This window comes from Amphichorda felina (genome assembly GCF_050947745.1).
Source record: "Amphichorda felina strain 45539 chromosome Unknown scaffold_7, whole genome shotgun sequence".
In the NCBI taxonomy this organism is placed as follows: domain Eukaryota; kingdom Fungi; phylum Ascomycota; class Sordariomycetes; order Hypocreales; family Bionectriaceae; genus Amphichorda; species Amphichorda felina.
The window spans coordinates 1,985,096-2,009,230 of NW_028145043.1; the positions used below are offsets into that span (position 1 = coordinate 1,985,096).

General features: G+C 56.9%; 9 protein-coding genes across 9 annotated transcripts; 4 read left to right on the forward strand and 5 right to left on the reverse strand.

The window, feature by feature from the left end:
- Nucleotides 1-41: 41 nt before the first annotated feature.
- RPN12 (proteasome regulatory particle lid subunit RPN12) lies at nt 42-944 on the reverse strand (the record flags this gene model as incomplete). The annotated part of the gene is made up of 2 exons (XM_083196789.1): nt 42-314; nt 405-944. The coding sequence occupies 2 exons, from the start codon at nt 942-944 to the stop codon at nt 42-44; spliced, it is 813 nt and encodes a 270-aa protein (XP_083047997.1).
- Nucleotides 945-3,591: 2,647 nt separating this feature from the next.
- On the forward strand, nt 3,592-6,467 carry ACO1O0_007417 (uncharacterized protein; the record flags this gene model as incomplete). The annotated part of the gene is made up of 5 exons (XM_083196790.1): nt 3,592-3,683; nt 3,920-5,780; nt 5,833-5,936; nt 6,378-6,398; nt 6,461-6,467. The coding sequence occupies 5 exons, from the start codon at nt 3,592-3,594 to the stop codon at nt 6,465-6,467; spliced, it is 2,085 nt and encodes a 694-aa protein (XP_083047998.1).
- A 1,382-nt stretch (nt 6,468-7,849) lies between these two features.
- ACO1O0_007418 (uncharacterized protein) lies at nt 7,850-8,809 on the reverse strand (the record flags this gene model as incomplete). The annotated part of the gene is made up of 2 exons (XM_083196791.1): nt 7,850-8,347; nt 8,417-8,809. 2 exons carry the CDS (start codon nt 8,807-8,809, stop codon nt 7,850-7,852), a joined length of 891 nt encoding a protein of 296 aa, XP_083047999.1.
- A 1,061-nt stretch (nt 8,810-9,870) lies between these two features.
- On the forward strand, nt 9,871-10,302 carry ACO1O0_007419 (Mss4-like protein; the record flags this gene model as incomplete). Its single annotated transcript, XM_083196792.1, has 1 exon — nt 9,871-10,302. One exon carries the CDS (start codon nt 9,871-9,873, stop codon nt 10,300-10,302), a length of 432 nt encoding a protein of 143 aa, XP_083048000.1.
- Nucleotides 10,303-10,440: 138 nt separating this feature from the next.
- ACO1O0_007420 (Endonuclease/exonuclease/phosphatase) lies at nt 10,441-11,340 on the reverse strand (the record flags this gene model as incomplete). Its single annotated transcript, XM_083196793.1, has 1 exon — nt 10,441-11,340. One exon carries the CDS (start codon nt 11,338-11,340, stop codon nt 10,441-10,443), a length of 900 nt encoding a protein of 299 aa, XP_083048001.1.
- A 1,324-nt stretch (nt 11,341-12,664) lies between these two features.
- On the forward strand, nt 12,665-14,585 carry ACO1O0_007421 (acyclic terpene utilization AtuA family protein; the record flags this gene model as incomplete). The annotated part of the gene is made up of 2 exons (XM_083196794.1): nt 12,665-13,161; nt 13,217-14,585. 2 exons carry the CDS (start codon nt 12,665-12,667, stop codon nt 14,583-14,585), a joined length of 1,866 nt encoding a protein of 621 aa, XP_083048002.1.
- A 303-nt stretch (nt 14,586-14,888) lies between these two features.
- Nucleotides 14,889-16,082, reverse strand: ACO1O0_007422 (gelsolin family protein; the record flags this gene model as incomplete). The annotated part of the gene is made up of 1 exon (XM_083196795.1): nt 14,889-16,082. The coding sequence occupies one exon, from the start codon at nt 16,080-16,082 to the stop codon at nt 14,889-14,891; it is 1,194 nt and encodes a 397-aa protein (XP_083048003.1).
- Nucleotides 16,083-16,474: 392 nt separating this feature from the next.
- Nucleotides 16,475-17,905, reverse strand: COG5 (Golgi transport complex subunit COG5; the record flags this gene model as incomplete). Its single annotated transcript, XM_083196796.1, has 1 exon — nt 16,475-17,905. One exon carries the CDS (start codon nt 17,903-17,905, stop codon nt 16,475-16,477), a length of 1,431 nt encoding a protein of 476 aa, XP_083048004.1.
- A 656-nt stretch (nt 17,906-18,561) lies between these two features.
- Nucleotides 18,562-20,381, forward strand: ACO1O0_007424 (DUF2434 domain-containing protein; the record flags this gene model as incomplete). Its single annotated transcript, XM_083196797.1, has 2 exons — nt 18,562-19,242; nt 19,320-20,381. 2 exons carry the CDS (start codon nt 18,562-18,564, stop codon nt 20,379-20,381), a joined length of 1,743 nt encoding a protein of 580 aa, XP_083048005.1.
- Between the last annotated feature and the right edge of the window lie 3,754 nt (nt 20,382-24,135).

Below are 24,135 nucleotides of genomic sequence, written 5' to 3' on the forward strand. Positions count from 1 at the left end.
TACATGCGTGGCTCCCTATTCTTCTCTCAGCACCGACTCTCTTACACGATAGTCTCAAGTTCGCGGGCGTAGCCCAGTGTGTTTTCTATCACCATCTGGCTCATATCCTTGTTTTGAGTACCCTCGTCGCCCTCAGCTGCAGCAGGGAAGAAGATGTGGCCATCCCTGACTAGCCAGCCGCGATGTTTGGCGAAGGAGATGACGTCGCCTTCCGAGTCTAGGAACAGGAGCGATTTGGTGGAGCTTATGGGTAGGCTAGGGTAGGCCCGCTCGCTGCTGCTCGCGATTTCGGACCGGATCTGGTTCTTGAGAATCTGCGGCCGGGAACGAAGAGACATGCGTGTTAGTTGCTGCACTCCTGACAAGCGACACGGCCCGGGGGGGTGAGGGGACAGAAAACGAACCTCGGAGAAGACGCTGTACTCGTCACATGGCACCTCGCTGCTCTTCATGGCCTTCCACACTCGATCATAGCTGCCCTCCATCAACCACCTCTCGAGACGAATAGGATAACCCAGATACCTGTCGCTCTCGACGTCGCCGCCGCCTCCCTCGCGGTTGGCCAAGCTCTCCAGCTCCGAGTGGAACTCGGCGTAGCGGCCCTGCGTCAAGAGAAGCAGGAGGCTCAGGCCCGTGACCTTGTTCCGCTCGGCGAGATTCGGGGCCAGCCGGCTTGAGGGAAGCTCGTAGAAGGGCTGGAGCTGCTGGACGTAGCGGGTGAAGGCCTCGGGGTTGCGGGCCCGGATGGCGAACAGGGCGCCCTGCTCGTATGTCTCGCGGGCGAGGGCGAGGGTACTCTGGGGGATGGCGGGGTTGGGGGTGAGGGCCTTGAGGTTGAGAAGGGAGAGCTTGGCCTTGGAGAGGAGGGCGTTGGCGTCGGAATAGTTCATGGAGGGGGACTGCTTGAGCTGGCCAAGGATCTGGGAGAGGTTGCGTTCGGCCATGGTGGTGGATGGGAGGGCGCCGTAGCGACACCGGCTTGTCGGGATGCTGAGTCGTTCGTTTGTAGAAAGGGTAAGCCTAGCTGCGAGCGAGGGTTTTCGTGTGCGTCGAAGCCAGTTAAGGCAGTCGTTGGGGTGGGGGCGAGAGGGATGTGGTATTCCAAGTCTGTGTACAGAGTGCTGAATGCCAGGCGACCTCCAGGCTGGACGTGGCTGACGCACTTGGGAGCTGTCGGTTGATGTTAGCTCACCACTGGGGACGGCCGCAAGTTGTTCCCTGCCGGTTCTAATTGCGGGTTGGGCGTTATGTTATGTAAGCGTCTATCACACCTTCATTGTCCACTCACTTATCTCCTCAACCTCCTCGCTTCCATCAACATTCGAGGAATCACTCGTACGAGTACGCTGCACATGCATGTATGGCGAAAAGCAAACAGTTACAAGTGTTGATGTCGATAGGGGTATCTTATGAATAATTTCCCCTTTTTTCATCACAGCCGCGCGATTCAGCTTCAGAGGTTGGCGAGCATTTTTATGACGCCGTTACCAGCGGTAGGCTGGCCAAGCAAGCTGACTTGGCAACGGATGAATCTAAGGCCATTGATTACCTACTCGTACTATGTACGAGCGATAGCCACTGGCGCTTCGGAAGTTGAGAGCCCGGAAAGATGTCGTGATGGCTGGCTCGCTCGCATATTGTTATATTTTCCAAGCGGTTGGCGTTGGCCGGCTCAAACGGCACAAACGGCACAAATGGCGCGTCCGGACGTCCCTGGGATGCGAATTGGATTTCGGAGAAAGGATCCTCGGAAAGAAGAGGCTCCTTCCCTGTCCGGATCGATTTGCTGTTCCTGTAGCCTGGGCATGTATGAGGTGTATGAGGTGTATGAGGTGGACGTGCTTCCCTTGCACTTTGGCTGGTGAAGGAGCAGAATCCGGGCAATGCTAGATTGCCAGTGCACAAGGTGATACTCAAAATAGCATATTCGCTCCGGACGGTGTGGCTGAGCGGCGCTCCGTCTCCAATTTGAAGGTAGACGATGCAGGAACCGCTAGAAATGCCACGGACCCCCGGTGGCTTTGCTGACGATGCGGACCCAGTGGCTTGCCGAAGGATCATAGCCAGCTTATTATCATTATTGCTCGACGCGTATTATTGTTTAAAAGCGAACTGCGGCACCCTACCTTGTCCCAGTCTTCGCCCTTCAGTTCTCTGCATCCAGCTACAGAGTAATACAATACGGATACTCGTACTGATCTTCTTCGTATTGCTCCCATATTAATTGTTTCTCCACACGCGCGACCCAGTACGAGCAGATTGGAGTCCTAGAGCGGGACCATTTACGCCTCACCAGACGCCAAGCGTTTGTCCAGATCGACATCGCATACTATTACTGGTACTATTACTGTTACTACTACCTCCTGGACTGGATGAACTGGCCACCAACGCCATCGTAACCGGTGAGTCTTGATTCTGTTGAAATGGCGGGAAGACTCCCAGGAAGTTTCCCAAGGTCTTGACGGATGGGTAACCCGGTGATGCGTGTGCTGCTTGCTTCAACTCCCCCTCCGACCCAAGTCTGTACCGGGTAGGTTCCATCATCCCATGGTCACCGTCGCACCGCATCCAAGGAGCCACGTTACGAGTACCACGCAAGATTGCCGACCATGCAGCTGGACCATCGGGTGGATCTGACCGCAAGACAAAGACAAACCCCCAATATAAACTCTTGGCAGAATCGTCCTCGAAGACGGGAGCCCAGGAAGTTGGCTATTACGGCACCGGACACAGCCTGCCCAGGATCGATGAGGATGGTTAACCCCTCGACCCCTATTCGTATTCGTGGACGCCCCTGTATTTGGCCAAATCGATTGCGTCAGGCAGCAGCTACAGCACCGGAAGCGGACGTCCCCCTCATCCAACGGCCGGCCATCTTGTGCAACGGCGGTTTTGGGTTGCGCCCCAGGCTTGGATCCTGGAAGTTGAGGTGCTGAGTCCCCGCCACCCCCTGCACTGGTGCACTGCCTCCAGGGTCGGTCGAGGGCCACCGGTGGAAATCTCCAGAGCCAAATTTAGCGTGACCAGTGCGTGCTGGACGGGCTGGCAGAAAGGCGCAAACAGGGCCCCTCCAGTCTTGCAGTGTCCTAGTGCTGGCAGCCGTGGCGCAAGCTCCCGCCCCACGTTGCGACCGCTGCCAACCGCCAACTGCCAGTCTGCCACGACGCTGTCCACACCCCTCCTCCCGCCTCTCCAGGCACTATCGACACCTCGACTTTTGGCCGGAGACTTTTGAGGCTCGTCCTTGTTACGGATAGAGCCTGGAGATAATACCTCAGCCGAACCAGGGCCAGGGGCACCATCTCTTCCAAATACTCGTACATATCCGCCACGTTAAAGCAAGCACACACCACACCCACTAACCCACCCCCCCTCGTCTCGTCCGTCCGTCTCGCCCACCCTGATTCCCCTCCTCCCACAATAGACGGCTCGCCCATAGCCTGTCAGCTGCCCGGCGCCACAGTCTCTTATGCTACTAATGCTAGCCTCGTCTTGCATATGTCGCTCGCATTTTAAAAAAAGCCGTTGCCGCTGACGCCTCTCATTTTCATTTCTCTTGCAGACAGCCAAGCCCCGCACCAGCCAACCGACATGGCGCCCGGTCCTGAGCTGGGCGCAACTTTTGTCCCAGGCGGCTGGGATGATTACTCTATGCCCGAGGTCGTCGCTCCCTCTCCTCAAAGGTACGTCTGTGCTTGTGGATACACGGTGTTGCGTCCAGATACCCAGCATCCAGACACTTGGAGTACGAGTAATAGCACGCGCCCCTGTTCCTACCTTAGCCTCACGCCTAAACCATCCCGTCACTTGATACCAAGTACCAAGTTACCATCTTTGAAGCCGAGGGCTCTGCCCTCCAAGCCTGTAACGAGCTTTGAGGTGGGGCATGATTGCTGACAAGTCTCCTCCTCGTCTATAGAGTGACGCCCCAAGTCCCCCAGAACATGCAGGAGGACCTCCAGCGCATGGAACTCGAAGCAAGACAAACCGATCACGGATCCCGAGACGGCGAGCCTTCCAAGCACACCCGAGACCCGTCATTGTCGACGTGGATGCGATCATCCAATCAACCGGATCAGTCCCAGCAACCATCCCAGCCGGCCAGCGACGATTCCAGCAATTATCGAAACAGCGACCCCACCATGGCGAGCATGTCTCCCTCGTTCTCACCTTTCCCCAAGGTGAAGGGCGAAACCCTCCCTCCATCCGACGAGGACAAGGAAGAGATTCTATGGAATGCGCGCAAGCATGTTTTGGGCTCCCAGAACGTGTCTATGCAGATTACCTGGGCTCGTGATGTCCTCAACTGGGCTGAGATCACCATGGAGGCTGCTGCCCGCGAAAACCCCGATAAGCCCCGGCCTTCCACGCCGCGCATAGAGCATGAACTGCGGGTGGACGCCTTCAACATAATCACATACCTCGCTGGTCAGGATCACCCGCAAGCTCTGTACATCAAATCGAAGTGGCTTGAGTTTGGCAAGTTTGGGAATCGAGTGGACAAGCGGGAGGCGTACACGGGCTACAAGCGTGCCGCCGAACTCGGTCATGCTCGCGCCGAATACCGTATGGGCATGCTGTTTGAGCAGTCCAACGACATATCCAAGGCCAAGGAGCACTACTACCGTGGCATGGGCCTGAAAGACTCGGCGTCTCTATACCGTCTGGGCATGATGAGCTTGCTCGGGCAGCTCGGCGAGACCAAGGACTACCAGGTCGGGCTGGATCGCATCAAGTCCGCCGCAGATAGCTCTGACGAGGACTCCCCGCAGGGTGCCTTCGTGTATGGTATGCTCTTGGGCCGGGAACTCCCAGATATTTACATCCCAGACTCCATGCTGCCCAACAACCCCCAGACGGCCATGGTATATGTGGAGAAGTCTGCCTACCTGGGGTTTGCCAAGGCTCAGCACAAGATGGGCCAGGCATACGAGCTTTGCCAGTTCGGCTGCGAGTTCAACCCATCCTACTCGCTACACTACTATGGGCTGGCGGCCAACCAAGGGAACGCGGAGGCTGCGCTAGGCGTCAGTCGATGGTTCCTCTTCGGCTACGAGGGCGTCTTCAAAAAGAACGAGGAGCTGGCGTTCAAATATGCACAGCTAGCATCTGCCCAGAAGTTGGCAACCGGCGAGTTCGCCATAGGATACTACTATGAGATCGGCATTCACGTCGATAAGAGCCTCTCTGAGGCCCGCAAGTGGTACCAGCTGGCCGCTGACCATGGGAATAAGGATGCCATCAGTCGGCTAGACTCCCTGAGGGATGACAAGACCTTGTCAAAGACGGACCACGAAACGACGACACTCACAAGGATCAAGTCCCAGCACGGTTCTCAGAGGGGCAAGAGACCTGAACGGTTCAAGCAGGCGGGGAAACAGTTGCCGGCGCTCAGCGAGGATGGTCCCCCGAGGCCACCCAGGGGGGATGGCTCGTCTCCCCTCACCTCACCTCAACCCTCCCCGGGGTTCCGCCCGGAACATGCCACCTTACCCGATCCCTCCAGGGCATCCACCACCAACCCGGGCCAACCTGCGGCTTTCAACGTTCGGCTGGATGCTCAGCAGCCCTTGCGTCCGCAGTCTGCGGCACCGTACCCCGACGATGACATGCCTTACCCCCCGAATGGCTCACGACCCAAGTCAGCTGCCCCCTACCCTGAAGATGATATGCGAGGCCCGGGCCACCGGGGGCCCCAGCATCCTTACGGCCATGGGCCCCAAGCCGACCGACCGGGGAGCGCTTTTGGTGTCAAGCCGCAAGGCTTCGGGGGGAGACCCGTGCCGGCTTCACAGTCAATGGGGAATTTGCAGTTGACCCCGCAACATTCAGACCCCCGTGGAAGAATTTCATCAGGTGGTCATCCAGGGCCCGGCGCCTATCGTCAACCAAGTCCCGGGCTGCCGAGCCCTACGGGGGCCTCCCATCGCCGGCCGGTAAGTTCTGCCCCATATCAGAACCAACCTGCCAGTGGGGGTCGGACTACGAGCTCGGGGCTTCCGGGCACCGCACCCCCTGGGGCTTCGAGCCACCCTGGGCGCCCATATGATTCGCGTGTGATGCCTCAGCAAGCCTCATACCCAGGCCCGGCCGGCGCTGGCCGTCCCGACAGGCTCAATGCCCTCCCTCAACAGCAGCAGCGGCACTCGCGGGTGGCAGGTGAGGGGGGACGGCTACCTTCCGGCCATCCCGGCCCGGGCCCGATGTCTGGCCCCGGGAGAGTGGGAAGCGCCCCTCCCTCGCAGATGCAGAGGACCGATATGAAACCAAGCCCTGCCCCCAGCCCAGCTCCAAGTGCCGCGACCGCGCCACCATCCAAGCCAAGCAAGGCACCAAGCAAGGGGCCAGCTACGTTCGAAGACATGGGGATTCCGCAGGGGAAGCAAGAGGGCGATTGCGTGAGTCACTCTTTATTCTGCTCTCAAATAGGTTTCAACACAATGCTAACAAGATTGAACAGGTTTTGATGTGAGTAATTGGAGCGAGAGAGACAGTCGCAGCGTCGATTATATTTGCAAGGGGTATCGCGCCGTGTTACTAGCGCGTAAAGATGGCATTTCAAGGAGTCGAGGGAAGATTGACGGGTTTTGTTATTTTGTTTTCTGAAGAACGGAATTGGCGGCTTTCGCATTGGCAATTCAGGTTTGGTTGATATCCCCGACAGCTCTTCTCGATACAAGCTGGTTATACATAAGACTTTAGACAAATGACACGATGATATAAGTAGTCGGCGAGTGTCTGCAACCCATGGAACAAGCATGGGATGTTCAAGTGGCCGGATCTGGAGTTTTTTAGAGGCTCATTCTTGACTCTTGAGGGTGGTACACTTGCTCCTCGAACGATAGGTTTCCCGGGCATTTCGTCCATGGTTGTTGGACCTTTGGGCTCATTTGACACATGATGCTTCTATTGCCCCTAACATCAGACCCCGTTTGCCATTATTTCTACAACCATAACGCCGCTCGTTGAAGAAATCGAAAAATATCTACATCTACCATCCTTACAGCAAATGCACACTAGCAGGTTTTCCTCCTGAAGTACACAGAAATACCATACGTGCGGTTCGTTCTCTCCCTTCCCTAAAAAAATTCACTTCCTTAAAGACCTTAAACCAAGCATCTACGGGACAGCGGGGAGTTTCCAGAAACGCCGCCAAAGATCAGCTCCAGCCATTGTACGCCACGATGAAGACAAAGCATCGGATGGACTTGTGGGGACCGTCGGCCCGGCTTGAATCGAAGTCACGGTGAACGTTGTAGTGTGTTTCCTGGCCATTTCAACTGTTGACTCACAATCGGATCCATGCCAGAGGCAATAGGACAGTACAAGTCCGAGAGAATGGCGTGGAACGATGCCCTCATGTAGAGGATACATGAAACAAGGGAGTGCTGGGATCATTCTTGAAGTTCAAACCGAGGTTTCTGTCCCAGTAAAATGGTGTGTCTAGCTGCGCGTCTTACTACTACTAGCCCCCGTTCGGTAGAGATAGGCCCCGAACTACGCTCCTTCCGCGTTGTCACTCAATAGAACCGTAGGTTCGCAATGATGATCATCAGATTGGATTTGCACGCCCGTTATCACTCAGCGGAATATAGTCTCTATCTAAAGTGGGAGGGGGTAACTTCATCAGTGATATAATCACATTTGCTCAACATTTCATTCATGGTTTGCCCCCGGCACCTACCACCTTCCAATATGCCACAGCGACAGTGCAGGTTGGCGTGGGTTGGTCGCATGCTTCGTGCCATATATATATATTAGGTTGGGTAAGTTCTTTCGGGCATCGTCCGGGCGGGTGTGGTATGGAGCATCAGGTCCCTCGCGACTTCGTGCCAAAGGCACAATCCTTTCATACATCATGGTCGGAATATGGCGGCGGGTCGCCATGTTCTCCGAACCCAGCTGTTTCCTGTTCCCTCCTCTCCTCCTCTATCCTTGCAGTCCACATGGCAGCGCCTACAGTGGTTGTGATGAGGAAGAAGAGCGAGAGGATGGGAATGAGTTCCAGGATCATGGCCACCGTCCCAAACCAAATGTCATCCCAGACCAGGAGCCTTGCCTCCTTCTTTTTCTGGTCCTTTGAGAACCCGCGCAGCTGGAACCATCTATAATGCGAGAGCTTCCCCAAGCGCGTCCCAGTGATGATGATGAAGGCTGGGGTGCCGAACCAAGGGATGAGGTTGAGCGGGAGGAAGACGACCAGCTCCACCATCTGAATGATGCTCCAGGGTGTGTAGACAGCGGAACTAGTTGGCTTGCCGAGCATCTTGACGGCGTTGGGGGCACTGTGATCCAGAGCCCGGTGTGGAGAGATGAGTGCTGTCCAGGAGAACTTGATCAAAGTCGCCTAAAGAAGAATGTCATTAGCTGAAGGCGAAGGCAAGAAAGGCGCGGCGGGAGTGACTCGTCAACTCACATCAAATGCGTCGACGCGACACTCGTCAACGAAGAAGCCCTCGAAGAGACCTTGGATTATGACCAGGCCCTCCCCCAGGACGAGGACCACGGCGTTGACCCAGGCCCCCCAGCCGTGGAAAATGGCGAGGAATGCATACTGGGGCAGGAAGGCAAAGGCGAAGAGGATGAAGTAGACGATGAAGGAGATGAGCAGCAGCGGCAGCAGCCTCCCGGAGAAGAGGGGCCAGAACTCGCGGTTGCGCAGGAAATACCAGATTCCGCGGATGGGATAGGCGGCTGCGATGCCAGCGCGTTGGAGGTAATTGAGGGAGCGAGGCCAGGGCTGGTCTGGGCGCGCGCCCAAGCCTCTATTCAAGGGGCTGGATTCGTCCACGAGGCCGTTTCGAGGCATTTCTCGTGTTTCTCGGAGGGGGGGGCGGTCTGCGAGCACGGTAATGTGCGTATCGTCTGAGGCTGATGGTGAGGTGCAGTCATGTCAGAAGTGACGGCGCGGGAGACGTGGCCGGCGATCTGCTAAGAATACGTAACGCAGGCTGCAGCCCGCCCTACATGGCAATAATACGTCACTGCCAACCTCGCCTCAGCTTCCACGCGAGGGTTAGCATGTGATGGATTCGGGGAGTGAAAGTGAGACTGGAATGTAGAGAAGCCAGTGACTGCTCATCTAAGCCTCGACATATAATATGCCCAACAGTACGGATAAACGGGTAGTACTACGTATGTAGTACTCCTAGTAGCCTTTCCCCTTTGCCTACCCCAGGACCTGGTACCCGATCACGGACTCCAGTCCTCAACCCCCGCTCTCCGCTCTGTTCCCCACGGATTGATCGAGGCCAGCCACCCTATACCAGACGATGCAGGCCATCGAAATTCGAATATATCTAGGAGAGGCACTGCTGGTGTTTGGTGCCATTTAACCCAAATACACAAATATGTAACACTCCCCTATACCTCATTCTCATACCAGCTCGAAGAAAGGTTCGCGCAATTCATTATCTCAAAGGGAGAATCTAGGGGAGGTGTGGCTGATTGTTGATCCTGGACGTTCAACTCCCATGGCACTCGTTGGAGGATATTCACGACCAGGGTAAGCCAACAATCAACGCACCAATAGACGTATCAATAATACCATTTGATAAATGTAGACACAGTTCCCTAACCACCCTTCATGCATCCGTATTACTATATCAAACCTTGTCAGCGTCTCTGAGCCCAGCTGGGGAACTCCGCCATAGCACACTGCATGTACGATATACGAACTGTCGGTACACTTCTTACCTGTTACGGACTCCGACTCCGTTTGCTGGTACCCTTGTAGGTATATATTCAAACCTCCCCGCTTGTCCGGCTGCTCCGCTTGGTATTGCACCATCTCACCCCAAACCATCATTGAGTCCATCGGTGTACCTGGCACCACCACCCTCAACCAACTCTCAACGCTCAACTCCCACCATGGCTTCCACAAACCCCGAGATCAGATGCCAATGCGGCGCCGTCTCGTTCCACGCATCCCTCCCCAAGCCGATCCGGGTCTACTGCTGCCACTGCCTCGAGTGCCGAAAACAGTCCGCCTCGGCCTTTGGCACGACCGCCCTGTTCCCAGCCGAGGGCATCTGGCCGCTGCCGGAGGACGTCCAGGCGAAGCTCGGCGTCTGGAAACGCCCGAGCGATGCGGGAAACACAGTCGAGTGCTACTTCTGCAAGACATGTGGCGTGAGGGTCTTCCACCGCAACATCCTGCCGAGCGGGGAGCCAAAGGCCACGCTCTCCATCAAGGGTGGCTGCCTCGAGGGGATCAGTCTGGAGGGCATCAGGCATATATGGACCAGGTCTGCGCTCGTGCCTGTGCCCGAGGGGAGCGACCTAACTTACCCGAGTTTCTAATTTGAAGGAGAGGGGGGGGGGGGGGGGGGTATTTCAATGATTCATGGTTTTTATTTAGGCACAAGGACATCTGTCAAAATGTATGCCGCATGTTCCCGTCGATATAGCCTGTCCATATCCTGATGTACCTGGAAGAGCTTAATTCCGTCCACTCTTCTTCACTGGCACCAGAAAGTCGACAACCACGGCACGATGGTCCGAGATGAAGATTCCGTCACCAGATAGGGATTCCAGCACCGAGAAGGCGGTCCATTCCAATCCGCTTGGGTCCTTGACAAAGATGTGGTCGATCTGGCTGTCATTGGATGTGTCGTGGTCGAACCCCGTGTACGTCATGTCATAGCCATAGTGGAGATCCTCGGGAACGACGTCCTGGACATCATTGAGCTTGGACGCCAAGGTCTTGTACGCAGCGTTCGAGGGATCCACGTTCAAGTCTCCCCCGAGGAAGACGGGCACGTTTGAATTGCCCGCCGACCACTCGTCCGCAATGTCGACAAGCAGCTCCGCCGACTGCTCGCGGGCAACCTGGCCCTTGTGGTCGAAGTGGGTGCACATGTACACAAAGGGAGCCCCCGTGCTCTGGTGCTGGAACTTGGCGACGGTGACGATCCGGGGCAGGGCAGCGTCCCAGCCGACAGACCCCACGACGCCGGGCGTCTCGCTCAGCCAGTACGTCTTGCTCTCCTGGAGCGCCCACTCCGACGGCCGGTAGAGGATGGGGGAGAACTCGCCTCCCCTTTTGCCGTCGTCGCGCCCGACACCAACATAGTCCCAGCCGTCGCCGAGGTCCGCCTTCAAGTTCTCGACCTGGCCGTACAGGGCCTCCTGGAAGCACAGCAGTGAGTCGGGGCGACCGGCGGTCTCGCGGCCCAGCTGTTCGGCCATCAGGGGTCGCCTGACGGACCACGGCTTCTCATCTCCGGTGGGATTCGCGACTGCGTAGCGCATGTTGTAGGTCATGAGCCGTAGGTCGAACGACTGGGCTGCGCCGCAGGCGGCAAGGGAGCCGAGAAGGAAGGAAGCCGTGTATCTCATGTTTAGAAATCTACTCTTGGGGATTCTGGAGATCTGTGTCGGGGAAAAGGACAGAGATTCATTCAAAAGGTGTGCCCGCCATGGTCTTTTATACATCGGAGAGAAGTGTGAGCTCCCATGGTGCTCCCCTCACAGGGACCGCTGGGCATGGGACAGTAATCGGCCCTGTCGCCGTGATGCCCCACGTGGAATGCTTCTGAAATCGCATCTGGCTGCTGGTGGTGGTTGACAGTAACCTTGGCTTTGTATGCTGAATGCAACGTGGTTGACGAGCCCCGCGGAAACGAGCACGTGGGGATGGTTCACGAGGTCTATTTGCCCGTCACTTGTGGTGTTGAGAGAGGCTTGATGGCTTGGCAGAAACCCATTTCCAGTACTTCTGCCGCGATGAGACCGCTTCCTCTGCGTCTCGAGACTCTGCGCCTTCTGTTACTGGCATCAGGCCGAGGGGTTGAGGGGAAACCGTACATATGGTGGCGCATGTGGGCAATCCGAGGTCCATGTTGCCAGCCGTTGTAGGCTCACGTGGAAAGTATAGTAGTGCCCCAATGACACAACGAGGAACCTTTGCCCATCTCTGTAAGGGGTTGGTTCCTGAAGCCTTTTTGAATGTCAGCGGGTGGTTTCGTTAGTGGAAGGTCCTTTGATCTTTGATCTTTGGTGTGAATGTGTTGATTGTTGGCCTTTCGTCCAAGCTGGTGCTCTCGCCGCAGACAACAGAGAGCCCGTCATGGTAACAATATCCCAGTCATAATTCATTGCTTCTGTCTGTCTCTAGGCTCTGAATCCGCAACCAGAGTCGCATACGGGCATACGGACCAGTGGGAGACCTTTGGCTCTCTGTTCTGGCGTTGTTGTTCTAGGGTAAGTTGGACGCGCTCAGCAGAAATGTACATGGATAAATAACACCCCACCTGTCCAACACGAGGAAAACCATCTTCCGGACTTCCACAGACTTCCAGGATAAGTTGCCAACCTCGACTTCAACACCGCCTCTCGCCCCAGCATGAGGCTATCATTTTCCGCCGCGGCGCTCTCATACACCAACATGTCAATGCGAAACAGTCTCATGCGCCATCCCTCTTGTGGCATGATCAGAGGTGTCGTGATAGACTAATGCTGCTTTAGCCCCTTCCATCCGCTTCCAATCTTCCGAGTTCTTGGAGCGGAAGAGGGGGAGGCTAGGATGTCGTCGGGTATTAATATTTGAAGATCTCCATCCCATCGGGGAGAGAGAGAGACCTCGAGCATCTTAGAGTAGAGTAAATATCTACTCGGACTCGCTGAATCTAATATCTGAACCCCTTTCCTCCACCCAGTCACAATGCCTTTGGTAAAGCGTGCCATCCGCATCGCCGGGTCGTCTGGTGGTTTCTCTGACCGCCAGCGCGCCATTGGCGACCTGGCCAAGAACTGCGACGTTGACTGCATCATTGGCGACTGGCTCTCCGAGTGCACCATGACCCTCCACGGCGCTCAGAAGCAGGAGAACGAGAAGCTGCGCAAGGCCGGCGAGCTCAAGGAGGAGCCCATGGGGCTCTTTGATCCGACCTTCATGGACAACCTCTCTCCCGCACTCCCCTACCTCAGGTCCAAGGATATCAAGGTTGCCGTCAATGCCGGTGCGAGCGACACCGAGTTCTTGGCCAGGGTTGTCGAAGCAGAGGTCAAGAAGCAGGGCCTCGACCTCAAGGTCGGCTGGGTCAGCGGCGACGAAGTCACCGACACGGTCAAGAGGATGCACGAGAATGGCGAAGCCTTTCCCAGCTTGATGAACGGCAAGCCCCTCAAGGACTGGGGTCACGACGTCATTGCTGCGCAGTAAGTTCCTCAAAGACCCTGAGCTCTACTTCTGCCGTCCTGACTTTGATCACAGATGCTATCTTGGCGGTGCTGGCGTTGCTGAGGCCCTCCGACAGGGCTGTGACATTGTCATCTGTGGCCGCGTGGCCGATGCTGCTCCCACAATTGGTGCTGCCATGTGGTGGCATGGCTGGGACCGCGAGACGGACCTTGACCAGATTGCGGGCTCCCTAGTCACAGGCCACCTGATCGAGTGCTCCTCCTACGTCTGTGGAGGGTACTACTCGGGCTTCAAGAGACTCATGGACAAGTGCGAAAACATTGGCTTCCCCATTGCCGAAGTTGAGCACGACGGAACCGCCTTCATCACCAAGGAGGCGGGTACTGGTGGTGAGGTCTCGGTCGGCACTGTCGCCTCTCAACTCCTCTACGAGATCCAGGGCCCTCTCTACTATGGCTCCGATGTCACGGCCAACCTGGAGGGCATTGTCATGACGGACGTTGGCAAGGACCGGGTCCAGGTCACCGGCGTCAAGGGTCTTCCCGCCCCCTCCACCACCAAGGTTGGACTGACTGCCTTTGGTGGCTACCAGGCCGAGTTCCACTACTATCTTGTCGGTCTCGATCTCGAGGAGAAGGCCGAGTGGACAGAGAAGCAGATCCGGTATTCTATCGGGGGTGCCATCAGCGACCTGTCCTGCCTCAAGTTCACCCTCAACGGGTACTCTCCTGAGAACCCCCGCAACCAGGAGGTTGCCACCGTCGACTTTCGCGTCTTTGTCCAGACCAAGAAGAAGGCCCTCGTTGACAAGTTCACCCTCGACGTCCCCGGCTTCAACCGCTGGTGCATGGAGAACTTCCTCCAGAGCTGCCCCGGTGCCTCGCTGGGGAACGACCAGCGCCAGAGCGAGGGCAAGCCCTTCTACGAGTACTACGTCACGCTGCTGCCCCAGTCTGAGGTCAAGCACCAGGTCGAGCTGCCCTGGCTCGGCAAGTCCATCGACATCCCCGTCCAGAACAACGTCACCACCTACCCGCGTGACCAGAAGTCGTATGAGACGGAGAACCCCGTCGATCTCAGCGAGTTTGGTCCCACCACCCGCGGCCCCCTCGGCTGGATCGTCGGTGGCCGCTCCGGCGACAAGGCATCTGACGCCAACGTTGGCTTCTACGTCCGCCACGACGACGAGTGGGACTGGCTGCGCAGCCTCCTCACCGTCGGCAAGATCCACACCCTGCTCGAGGGCAGCAACAAGGGCCGCAGGATCGAGCGCTTCGAGATCCCCGGGATCCGCGCCGTCCACTTCCTCATCCGCGACCACCTGGACCGCGGCTTCAACTCGACGAGCGAGTACGACACGCTGGGCAAGAATGTGTGCGAGTACCTCCGCGCCAAGCACGTTGACATTCCCAACAAGTTCCTGCGCCGGGGCCGGTTCTAATGGGAGAGAGGGGGGAATATGCAATGTCAAGGAGGTAGGCAACATGTGTAACGCAAGCCGAAGAATGAAGAATCTAGTTTTTACGTGTAAATGATCAAATATGTTTTGGTTCATGACCGGGTGAGGTTCTTCTTTAGGTTCGCAGTGATCATGTTTTGACACCGTTCGTGATGCCGCACGTAGACTTAATAGGCCACACTGCTATGCTTTTGCAACATAAAATAAACATGCATCTAATACTGACATTGTGACCATCCTGCAGCCACAACTCTCAGCGTCCCTTTTGCCCCAGCAACCTTTGGATCAGGCCGCAACAGCCCTGAGGAATGCCTTGCTCTCGTTTCCGTCGTTCACCTTGGCTAGAGGAACTATATACGCATCCTCCTGGGAGCTCTGCAGCCAGTTGATATACGCCCGGGCCACCTGGAGCCACCTGGACCTCTCCGCACGGCTGGCACCCTGGCCCTCCCAGACCCAAATCGCCTGCCCGGCATCGTCCAGCAGGAACACATCGTTTGGATCAAAGTCCTGCCTGGACACGCCCCCTTCCTTGACCAGGTCAAACGACAGCTGCCCAGACGCGTCGCTCAGACGGAACAGCTTCTTGTGCTTCTCCGTCGAGGACGGCTTGCGGGAGGACGCAAGCGGTCGTGCCCGTTGGAACCCGTCCTTCGGGGTCGAGTCGTCACCGCCGAGCAGCTCAACCACACGCCTCGACCTCGACTCGGCCTGCGATAGCACCTCGACGTCAATGTGCTTGGCGAGCGTCATGTCGTGCACCACCTGGGCCGCCTTAGCCTTCTCCATGGGACTGCACCCCCTGCCCTGCCAGACCCAGATCTTGTCGCCCTTGTCCAGCACGAACACGTCCCCATCGTCCAGGCTCTGCCACGATGGCTCGACCTCATAGACTACGACACCGCTGCTGCTGCTGGCGCCCGCCCCGGGGTTCTTGAAGACGCGCAGCAGCGTCGTGATCTCCTCCCCGGCGGGCCGCTCCTCGACGTGGCGGAAGCCCGAGCGCACGCCGCCGGCGCGAACCGAGATGCGCGGGAACAGGGCGAGGAACTCGTCCGACGGCGCGCGCTGCACCTCCCTGTGCTGCGTGGCGGCGCCGCGTAGGAACTCGTCCAGCTCGACCGTCTTGTAGGCCGCGGTGCCGGCCTCGTCCTGGGTGGTGTGCTCCCCTAGCCAGAAGAAAACGTCGTGGCCCAGCTTTTCACTGCTGTCGCCGAAGCTATACGAGTGGAGGACGATGTAGCTGTCGCCGTCGTAGAACTGGCCGTGGCGCTCCCTGGGCCAGGGGACGACCTGGAACTCCTCGATGCGCCATACCTGCAGGCCGGGGGACTGGCCTACGTGGCCGTCGTTCCAGGCGGGCTCCGTGGCGGCCGAGTTGTACTTGACCTGGTGGTCGATGTCGGAGCCGATGAGCTCGACGTTGCTGTCCTTGATGTCGTACTCCTTGGGGTGGACTAGCCCTGCGTTCGGGGCCATGGTGGGCAGCGTGATGGCGTCGGCAGGACCCGATCAGACCTTTCTCAGGGCACAGTGATCAATTTGGTTTGAGAGAATCTTCTGTGGAGGGCAATTCGAGTAGAGCCGATGGGTATAATGGGAAGACGGGGGTGAGATGGTTGAAACTCGGTGAAGCTGCGACACGCGGCCTGCAATGATGCATGTGCGGGGTGCATCGGATCTGCCGAGTGGCTCCACATCGGCGCCACCAGGCCGGGGCTTCGGTCGGGCGGTCCGAACATGGCCGAATTGATGATATCACAAAGGGCAAGACTTGAGTTCTTACGTGGGCTGCTGGGCAGCATAGTTAGACGTGATTCGTGGGCTCATTTCCTCGTTATGTCGCTAGGCCTCAATACTGCCGTCTCCCATCATCTACCCAGATTGTTCACCACACTGCCCACCATGACGGCGATCTCGCGATCCCAGTTCGCCGGAGCCTTCTCCTTACCCTTGGCGGCCGACAATGCATTCGGTGGTTGGCAGCCCTTGGTCACTGTCTGACGAATGGCGTCGCCCACGCTCGTCTTGTTGGACTTCAGTGTCCTCGCTACCACGCCGCCACGGTTGATGATATCCTGGACTCGGCTCGCGAGGCTGCTTGCCATGGTCCGCCAGTAGTACGACGGCAGGGAGGATGTCTCGAGGTGAGCAAGAAGAAATTGGAGAAGAGGGGCTTGGGGTTGCTGAGCATCCGCAGGCAAGAGAGGGTGCGACGGCGCCTTGGTTGCCTCGAGAATGATTTCCAGAGAGACCATGTTCTGGCATTTGACGGCAACCTCTGCCAACGATCTTTCTAGCGTGGGGAGCTGGCCTAGGGATCTAGATAGGGTTGTGACGCCGGTCTGCAGTGCGGCGCGAATGTAAGACTCGAGGGCCTGGAGGAGCAAGCGAGGCGCCCACTTCTGCGGCTTGGCCCCCTGGGTCGGGGACAGGAGATACAGCGCTGTCATGGCAGACGCCAATTTTGAACGAGCCTCCTCGCCCTGCGTAAAGGTCATGGAGTTGGGCATGGAGAAGTCGCGGACGATGCGCTCCGAGGCTTCGCGGACTGCGCGCTCGACAGGATTGACGACAGTATCCTGGAGACTCCGGACAGCATCCACCCTGTTAAGCCCGTGGCCTTCCTCCCCCGGAGCCTTCTTGTCGAGGATCTCCCTCAGCGACAGGATCGTGTAGGAGCAGCGCACCAGCGACCCGTGGTCCTGGGCGTCCGCAGAGCGGCCGAGCTCGGAAAACTGGACTTCCAGCTGCCTGCCCAGCTGCAGGCACCTCCCCACCGCGCGGCCCAGCCTCAGGGTTTCCCAGAGGCGCAGCGACACCTGGCGCACCTCGTCTGCCTCGGCATGCTTGTCAATGACCTCCCTCTCGAGCTGCTTGTAGCTGTCGTTGAGGCTCTTGATCTGGGCATCGAGCTCCGAGATGATGTGCTTGCTGGCGGCCGTCTGGTCCTGGGTGTGCTGTATCAGGGGTATGGCGGAGCGTGTGGTCAGGACGTCTATGTGGGAGTCGACTTCTTGCGCGTCGAAGAGCACCCTGGATAGGGGTGTGGACAGGTCGAGGGGGGAGTCATTGGGGTTGTTGGTGGAGACTACGAGCGAGTTGGCAAAGGCAGCGGGTTTGAAGTCGGGGGATAGGAATGTCTCGTAGTCGACGTAGGAAGGCTCGTCGTCTTGGGAAGCGGTCGTCATTTTGGGTTGGTTGGTGGCGGGCGCATTGAAGGTCGTCAATGTCTGGAAGCTCTCCAGGAACGTAGGTGGTCGTACTTCGCTCTGGAATGCGAGCTGAGGAGAATCCGTCATTGGTGGCCGGCCCCAAGTGGGGCTGACAAAAAAAAGAGGTCCAGGCACAGGGGGGCACAGAAAGCTTAGTGCGGGCAGCCAATCAGCGCACCAGAATGATGGCGAATTGGCATTACGTCAGCCATTATTCGCCGCATGCGCCGTTACGTATCCGGCAGGATGGCCCAACTTTTTTTTTTTGGGTGAGCGTTTTCCGAGTCGTCGATCAAAATTCAAGGCATCCGCCATTGCCCATCTGATTCAGGCGGTGGCACTGGGTGGATCCGCCTTCAGCGCCCTCCAGCGCCCCGAGCACGGCAGCGCCGGATCTGCTGATCCTCGCAAGTCTCCGCGACTCACGTTGGCAATTCAACAAACACCGCATACTCCCACCTTTCTCCCCCGACTTTTCCGTGTCGCGGGTTGTGTTTTTCTCTTCCTGTTCTTTATCTTCTTCCACCCGCCCTCAGCCATCTTCGACTGGTTGTCTCGCGGAGAACTTGATGGGAGTCTCTCGCGTCTTCGCCCTTCTCTCCCTCCCCCGGCCGAACCCGTCACCCTCTGGTTAAAGTCCGAAACCCCCCACGCGAACTTCACCAAGGCGACAGCTGTTTACGAATTGCCGGTCAAGCGAAAAGGGCTCTGTGGACGGAGGCCCAATCGACGCATTGCCCAGCATGATTCCAAACCTCGCTTCCCGCGGCATGATCGGCTTTCCCGAAGGCGACAACAAAACCGATACCGTCTTCGGTGGCGTACACTTCAACCTGACCGCCCTCGAGCACTTCAACTACACCCTTTATGACAATGGGACCATCTCCAACGTCTCCAAGTGCTACTTGACCTTCCAGCCCCACACTCCTGCTCTCCTCATCAACCATAATGGCACATTTATCAACAGTACCAATTGCTACACGGCCGTCGATGAGATCGGTACTCGCGGCATCACGGGCCTTACGTTCGCCGGCCTCTTTGGCGTCACCATGGTCTGCATCTTGACTTGCCTGGCCAAGCATGGCCGCCAGCATCTCCCGCGCGAGAAGCGCTTCTATCCCATCGGCCGTCGCTGGCAATGGTATTGGGGCTTGTTCGTGTGTGCCTGCGCTCTCATCAGCTTGTTCCTCAATGTCGATGTCGACCGTTTTAGGGTCCAGGGACTGCCGATCATTGTCACCGTCTTCTTCTGGTATATCATGTGCATGGCGACTACTGCCTTGACGTGGGAGGCTGTCCGGCACTGGGGCAGCTGGCTGGAGCGCCAGTACGTCGACCCGAACCCTTTCGCCTTGCGCGATGATGATAGGCGCGCCAAGGTCGAGTTTTACTTGCCGCTCTGGTTCTACTTCTTGACCTGGATGGTCAGTACATTTCCGTCCCCCCTTTTTTTCTTTCTCGCTCGCCTCTTGTGGAATAACATGGGCTAACATGTCTGCAGAACTTTTTCCTCGTCGTTCCGCGAAGCTGGACCTTTGTTCAAAAGCAACGCTCCCCCGAGCAGGAGGCTGCCGTAACTGAGCCCACTGCTACTAGCGTGCGCTTCAAAGTCGCGGCCTTCTTCCTCATCGCTGCCTGGATTACTACATGCTTCTCTCTTTACCATTCCGTCAAGCATTACAAGCCCCGCAACCGTGGATTGTTCAACCGCGCCTTCGGCCTCATCCGGGCCATTCCCCTCCGCTTCATCCTGATTGTTCCCCTCAACCTTGCCGTCATCATATACCAGACCCTCATTGCGTTTAACTACCAGTATTCATTGATCAGGGCCGATGGTCCGGTCGGCATCATCTATGGTTGGGGATACGGAGCTCAGCTCGCAATCCTCCTTGTGCAGGTTGCTTACGGATGGGCAAGCCCCAATGAAGACAAGGAGCTCGTCAGGCAGAGAAGAGTACGCGGCGACGACCTTGACCGCGAACTGGGTCTCGTTAAGCGCCCGGCTTGGTGGCGTCGTGTCAAGGGCGAACATCTGGTGGGATCAGTCCGCGATAAGTTGGTCCGCAACGTCCACGAAATCGGACAGAAGCGGAACATAGGTCGCCGAGCTGAAGGAGATATGGAGAGACATATTCGTGAGGATATGGAGGGCGTGGCTTATGATGAAGATGGTTTCGAAATGCGCAATTATGCCAGCCAGGGCGAGTATAATCCTCGCGTGGACCGGGCCGGAGTGGGCAAATTGAACCACAGGCGAAGCGAGATCTCTCTGGGAGCCGATCCAGAGTCAGACCGTGTGCTGCAGTTAGCCTCGGGCATCCTCTTCCCCGACCTCGACGAGACACGCCGTAGGGAGCGCGAGGCTGAGGCTGAGAGGCAACGCCGCGTGGCTTTCCTCCAGGAGGATGGCCCTCCCCCGCCTTCATACTACGACAATGTGCCCGACCGCGGGCGAACCACCTCGGGAACCCGACCGGGCTCAAGCCAACGGAGCAACAGCACTGGAACCATCAACTCGATCAATGTTCCGGCGACAAAGGTCCGCAGCATGCTGGATATCTAAAACAGCCAGATGATGATTCATGCTCGATTTGGTGGGTTGTCTGCAATTTCAAAACAGAATGCATCGTTTCCAGGCGTCGGTTGGATAAGGCGGTTCAAGACTTCGGCACACTTTGGCCGCAGGGCATATGTTACGTGACTATAATGGCTTCGATTACATGATGAAATAGGTCAACAGCTGTCTAGCCCAGGCTCACAGACGCCGGGCTTTGTGCTAGACCAGGTAGAACGACAAGATGTTATTATAGCTTGGTATTTTTTGTAGAATACGCGTATGGTAATTTAACCGTTTTTCTCATAGTGTACATAACTCATGTGCTTTCGGGTTGCCTCTCCCGAGTTTGATATTATGTCTTGTTCACATAGATAAGACAGAGAACTTCCGAAGCGAGCCAAGAAGACAATCAATCAGAAGCTGTCTGAAACTACAGGGCAGGCACGTATCGACTGCAAACAACGTACTCAACCCCCAGGGAAACCCATCCTCGGATCAGAAAGATGGCGGGTATACCCAGATTCGGATCAAAAGTGAGGTAAACTTATGGGAGATCCCGTGCATGGCTCTTCCAGTCCGCTCGGCGTAAGGTGGCCTTCTTCACCGCACGATTCCCAAGTGCCAGGAAATAACTACCTAGCTGCCCCAGATACTGTAATGCAAACCTCCAGTTGTTTTGTTGCGGTCATGGTCATGGTCTCTGAAGTCTGGCACAAAGCACAAGAGGAGATTACCCGAATAATCTACGGCAATTGTCCCACTATCTCTGATGACCGGATGGATGCATGACGAATGGTTTTAGAGTCATCTTCCACGAGTGTGACCCGATCATGGTTCTTTTCGTACGGACATAGGCTTAGTATGTCCTAGATACTTCCTTGTTGATTTGGGTCTTTAAATCAGCCTGGTATAATAGCAGGCTCTTCTCCACCCCAACAGAGCCGTAGAAAAAGACCGAGAGTTTAAGGGGATATTAGAATGAAGCTGAAACCCTTAGTTCCTGGAAGATATAAGGAACTGAAGACGATGGTCGAAAAGTGCAATGGCATAGTCTAGACCTGCGGGATCATGCACGAAACGGACGTGACGTTCGGCCTCCGCATCACAGATCTGGAGGCGCCCCCCCGCACGGTTCCGAGCGATGGCCGAGGCAAACCTGTGTAACCTACAAAGTACCACAGCTGATGATGGGCGTCGTGAATGCTTCGCTTCCTCGCCCCGGGTGGACCGGATGATGATTGTTGGTCTGGCTTGGGTCAGATGGACAGACCTAGAGTTTCAACACCGCCACGCAAACCCAAAGGCGCCATGATGACGGCGGCCGACTTATTCTCGAAGAATGCGAATAAAAGCCAATTGTGACCGGCGATGCAAGGTTGGAGGTGCGGAATGTGGGAGCTGGCGGCACCGACAGGAACAGCTTACAGTATCACCACAGAATCACGTCACCTTTAGGGGCTGATGTGAGCTAATAGCTGCCCTACCGTATCGATTAGATTATGGTAGTACCTTCTCACTTCAACGTAGACTGACAATGGAACACAAGGAAGGCGCGGGCTTTCGGATCTCGGACTTCCGATGTGACCTGAACAAAGGAGGAGCGGGAAATTCGAGCATCACGGAAGTCCATTTCCATCAACTCCCTTTGGAGGCGTCGTGTTGAAACTTGCCCACCTATAAGCCGGTACTTTGGATCGTAACGTTGGATCTAGGGTACTCCTTGCGCATTGCGTCGTCTGCAGGGCTCTCCGCGCTGCATGACAGGTCGAAGCTCACACCACACACACAGAGTCACACACCATCACCGCGCGGCACGGCAAGGCACCAGCTGGCCAAGGAATCTCACCGGGAATGGCGAACATTTGTCGTCCCCGCCTGCTGGTAACGGCGGTCACGTTTCCACTAATTGATTCGATTTTCAGGTACCTCCCCGCTCATTTCAGTGCTTCTCCAGTTGGGTCTAAGCATCAGCCTTTGACTGACGGCTCGCCGGCCAGAAGCATTGCCATGACTGGGGCTTACAAACTTCATACCTTGAATCTTGACCGCACGCGGCGACTGCGAAGTTGTGGTTGCGCTCACCCATACCAGCCTGCGCGACTCGGTCTGCGAAGGAAACCTTCGAGAAGGAGATGTAAGGCGAGGCCGAGACAGCATATCATCCTCAGCCGGGTCGGATCATCGCTCGTGACTCAGCGAAGCCTTGAGACATCGACTGAACTGTGCCAGAAAATATCACAGCCCTTTGCCGGACTGCACGTCTTTAGCCAATAGCTCGACAGGCAGTGTTTGGGGAGATGCGGCTCTTGAGTAATTAGTACGTGGAGGAACGGCCACACATGACGGGCGCTTTCACAACGTTCGATGTCGGGCGGTCAAGAACGTCATTGCTGACTGCAGATCCATTACCCAGAGAGGGGCAACTTCATGCAACCACTTCCAGACCTCGCGACGGCCGTAGATGGCTTGGCCGGTAAGCTCTGTGAGAGGCACGAGGGGCACACACTCCCACTGAGCCCTCCGCACCATGAGTTCGGCTACAGACAACAACACACCCTCGGGGCATGCAGCTCATGCCGTATGTATCTACGACATGGACACCTAGAAGCCGAATTCATTTCTCTTCTCAACTGCAGCACAAGTGGAATGTGTGCGGAGCAGATATCGCGGTTTTCGGGGTCGCAGATGAGTTCGTGAACAAGCAGAGTTCCATCGCGGGAAACTCAGATGGCACGGATTTGAAGATTTGGGGCGGCGCCCGAACGGGGACTAGCACCACCGGCTTGTCGACTTCCCGCTGGGGGACTCGTGCAAATTCAAGGTACCAACAGCCTCCAGGCCACTTGCGCCAAGGCTTGCGGGTCGGAGGCTTTCGAGGGCAGCGGACGGTGTCAGCAGACTATCGGTGTGCGACAGGCGAATCCAGAAGATTTGGACGTGCGCCCTGCTGCAGTGCCGCCTCCAGCCACAGGTTCAAGAAGGGCAAATCTCGAAACGTGAAGGCGATGAAATGCTCTTGAGGGGACCCAGACCGCGCGATATTACTCATCTCGATCGTCTCGTCTCAGGGCTGCAGCAAATACCACGATGTTGTCCGGCATCATCTGCATCGATCAAAGTTTCCCCCACTCCGGTACCTCACAGGTCGGATGCTATTTATGGGAGGTTTCAGTGAACGCAGGACTCCGGATCGACTACGACAGATGTTCGGAGCAAGGGTCCCGTCGGCCCTGTGGGGTCCATCGTCAAGTGTGATGAAAACGGACTTGTTACAAATCCAAGCCCAAGGTAGCGCGGAATAATGCATTAACTCACCCAATGGTAATTCTGGGAAGGAGAATCATAAGATTGGGCCCTCATGTCTGCCTGAGAGAACGGCTTACCGAAGGGCGTCACGAGAGCTGCTTTGAAACTACGAATACGCATGGGGCTTTGACAGGCACCGCCCAACCCCTCACATTCTATGGTGGGCAGGGGCCAGGCTCCATCATCCAGCAACAGGCCGACGGGGCCCGCCCATGATGGCGGGGCCCTTCGCCTTAGTCCCCGCCCTCTCCGACCTCTGGTCTTGGTGGGAGTCTGGCGCCATGGAGAATGCCAATCAAGAGTTCGGGGGCGCCGGTAGACTCGGAGACCATCGTCATCTAGCAGTGACGCCACCCACCTTGTCCCTTGGGCCTGCCGGGCCTGGTTGCAAGTCATAGTGGACTGTGTGGTGCCGTTGGTGCGGTGTAAGTCGGCACCGACAAGGGCGACCGGA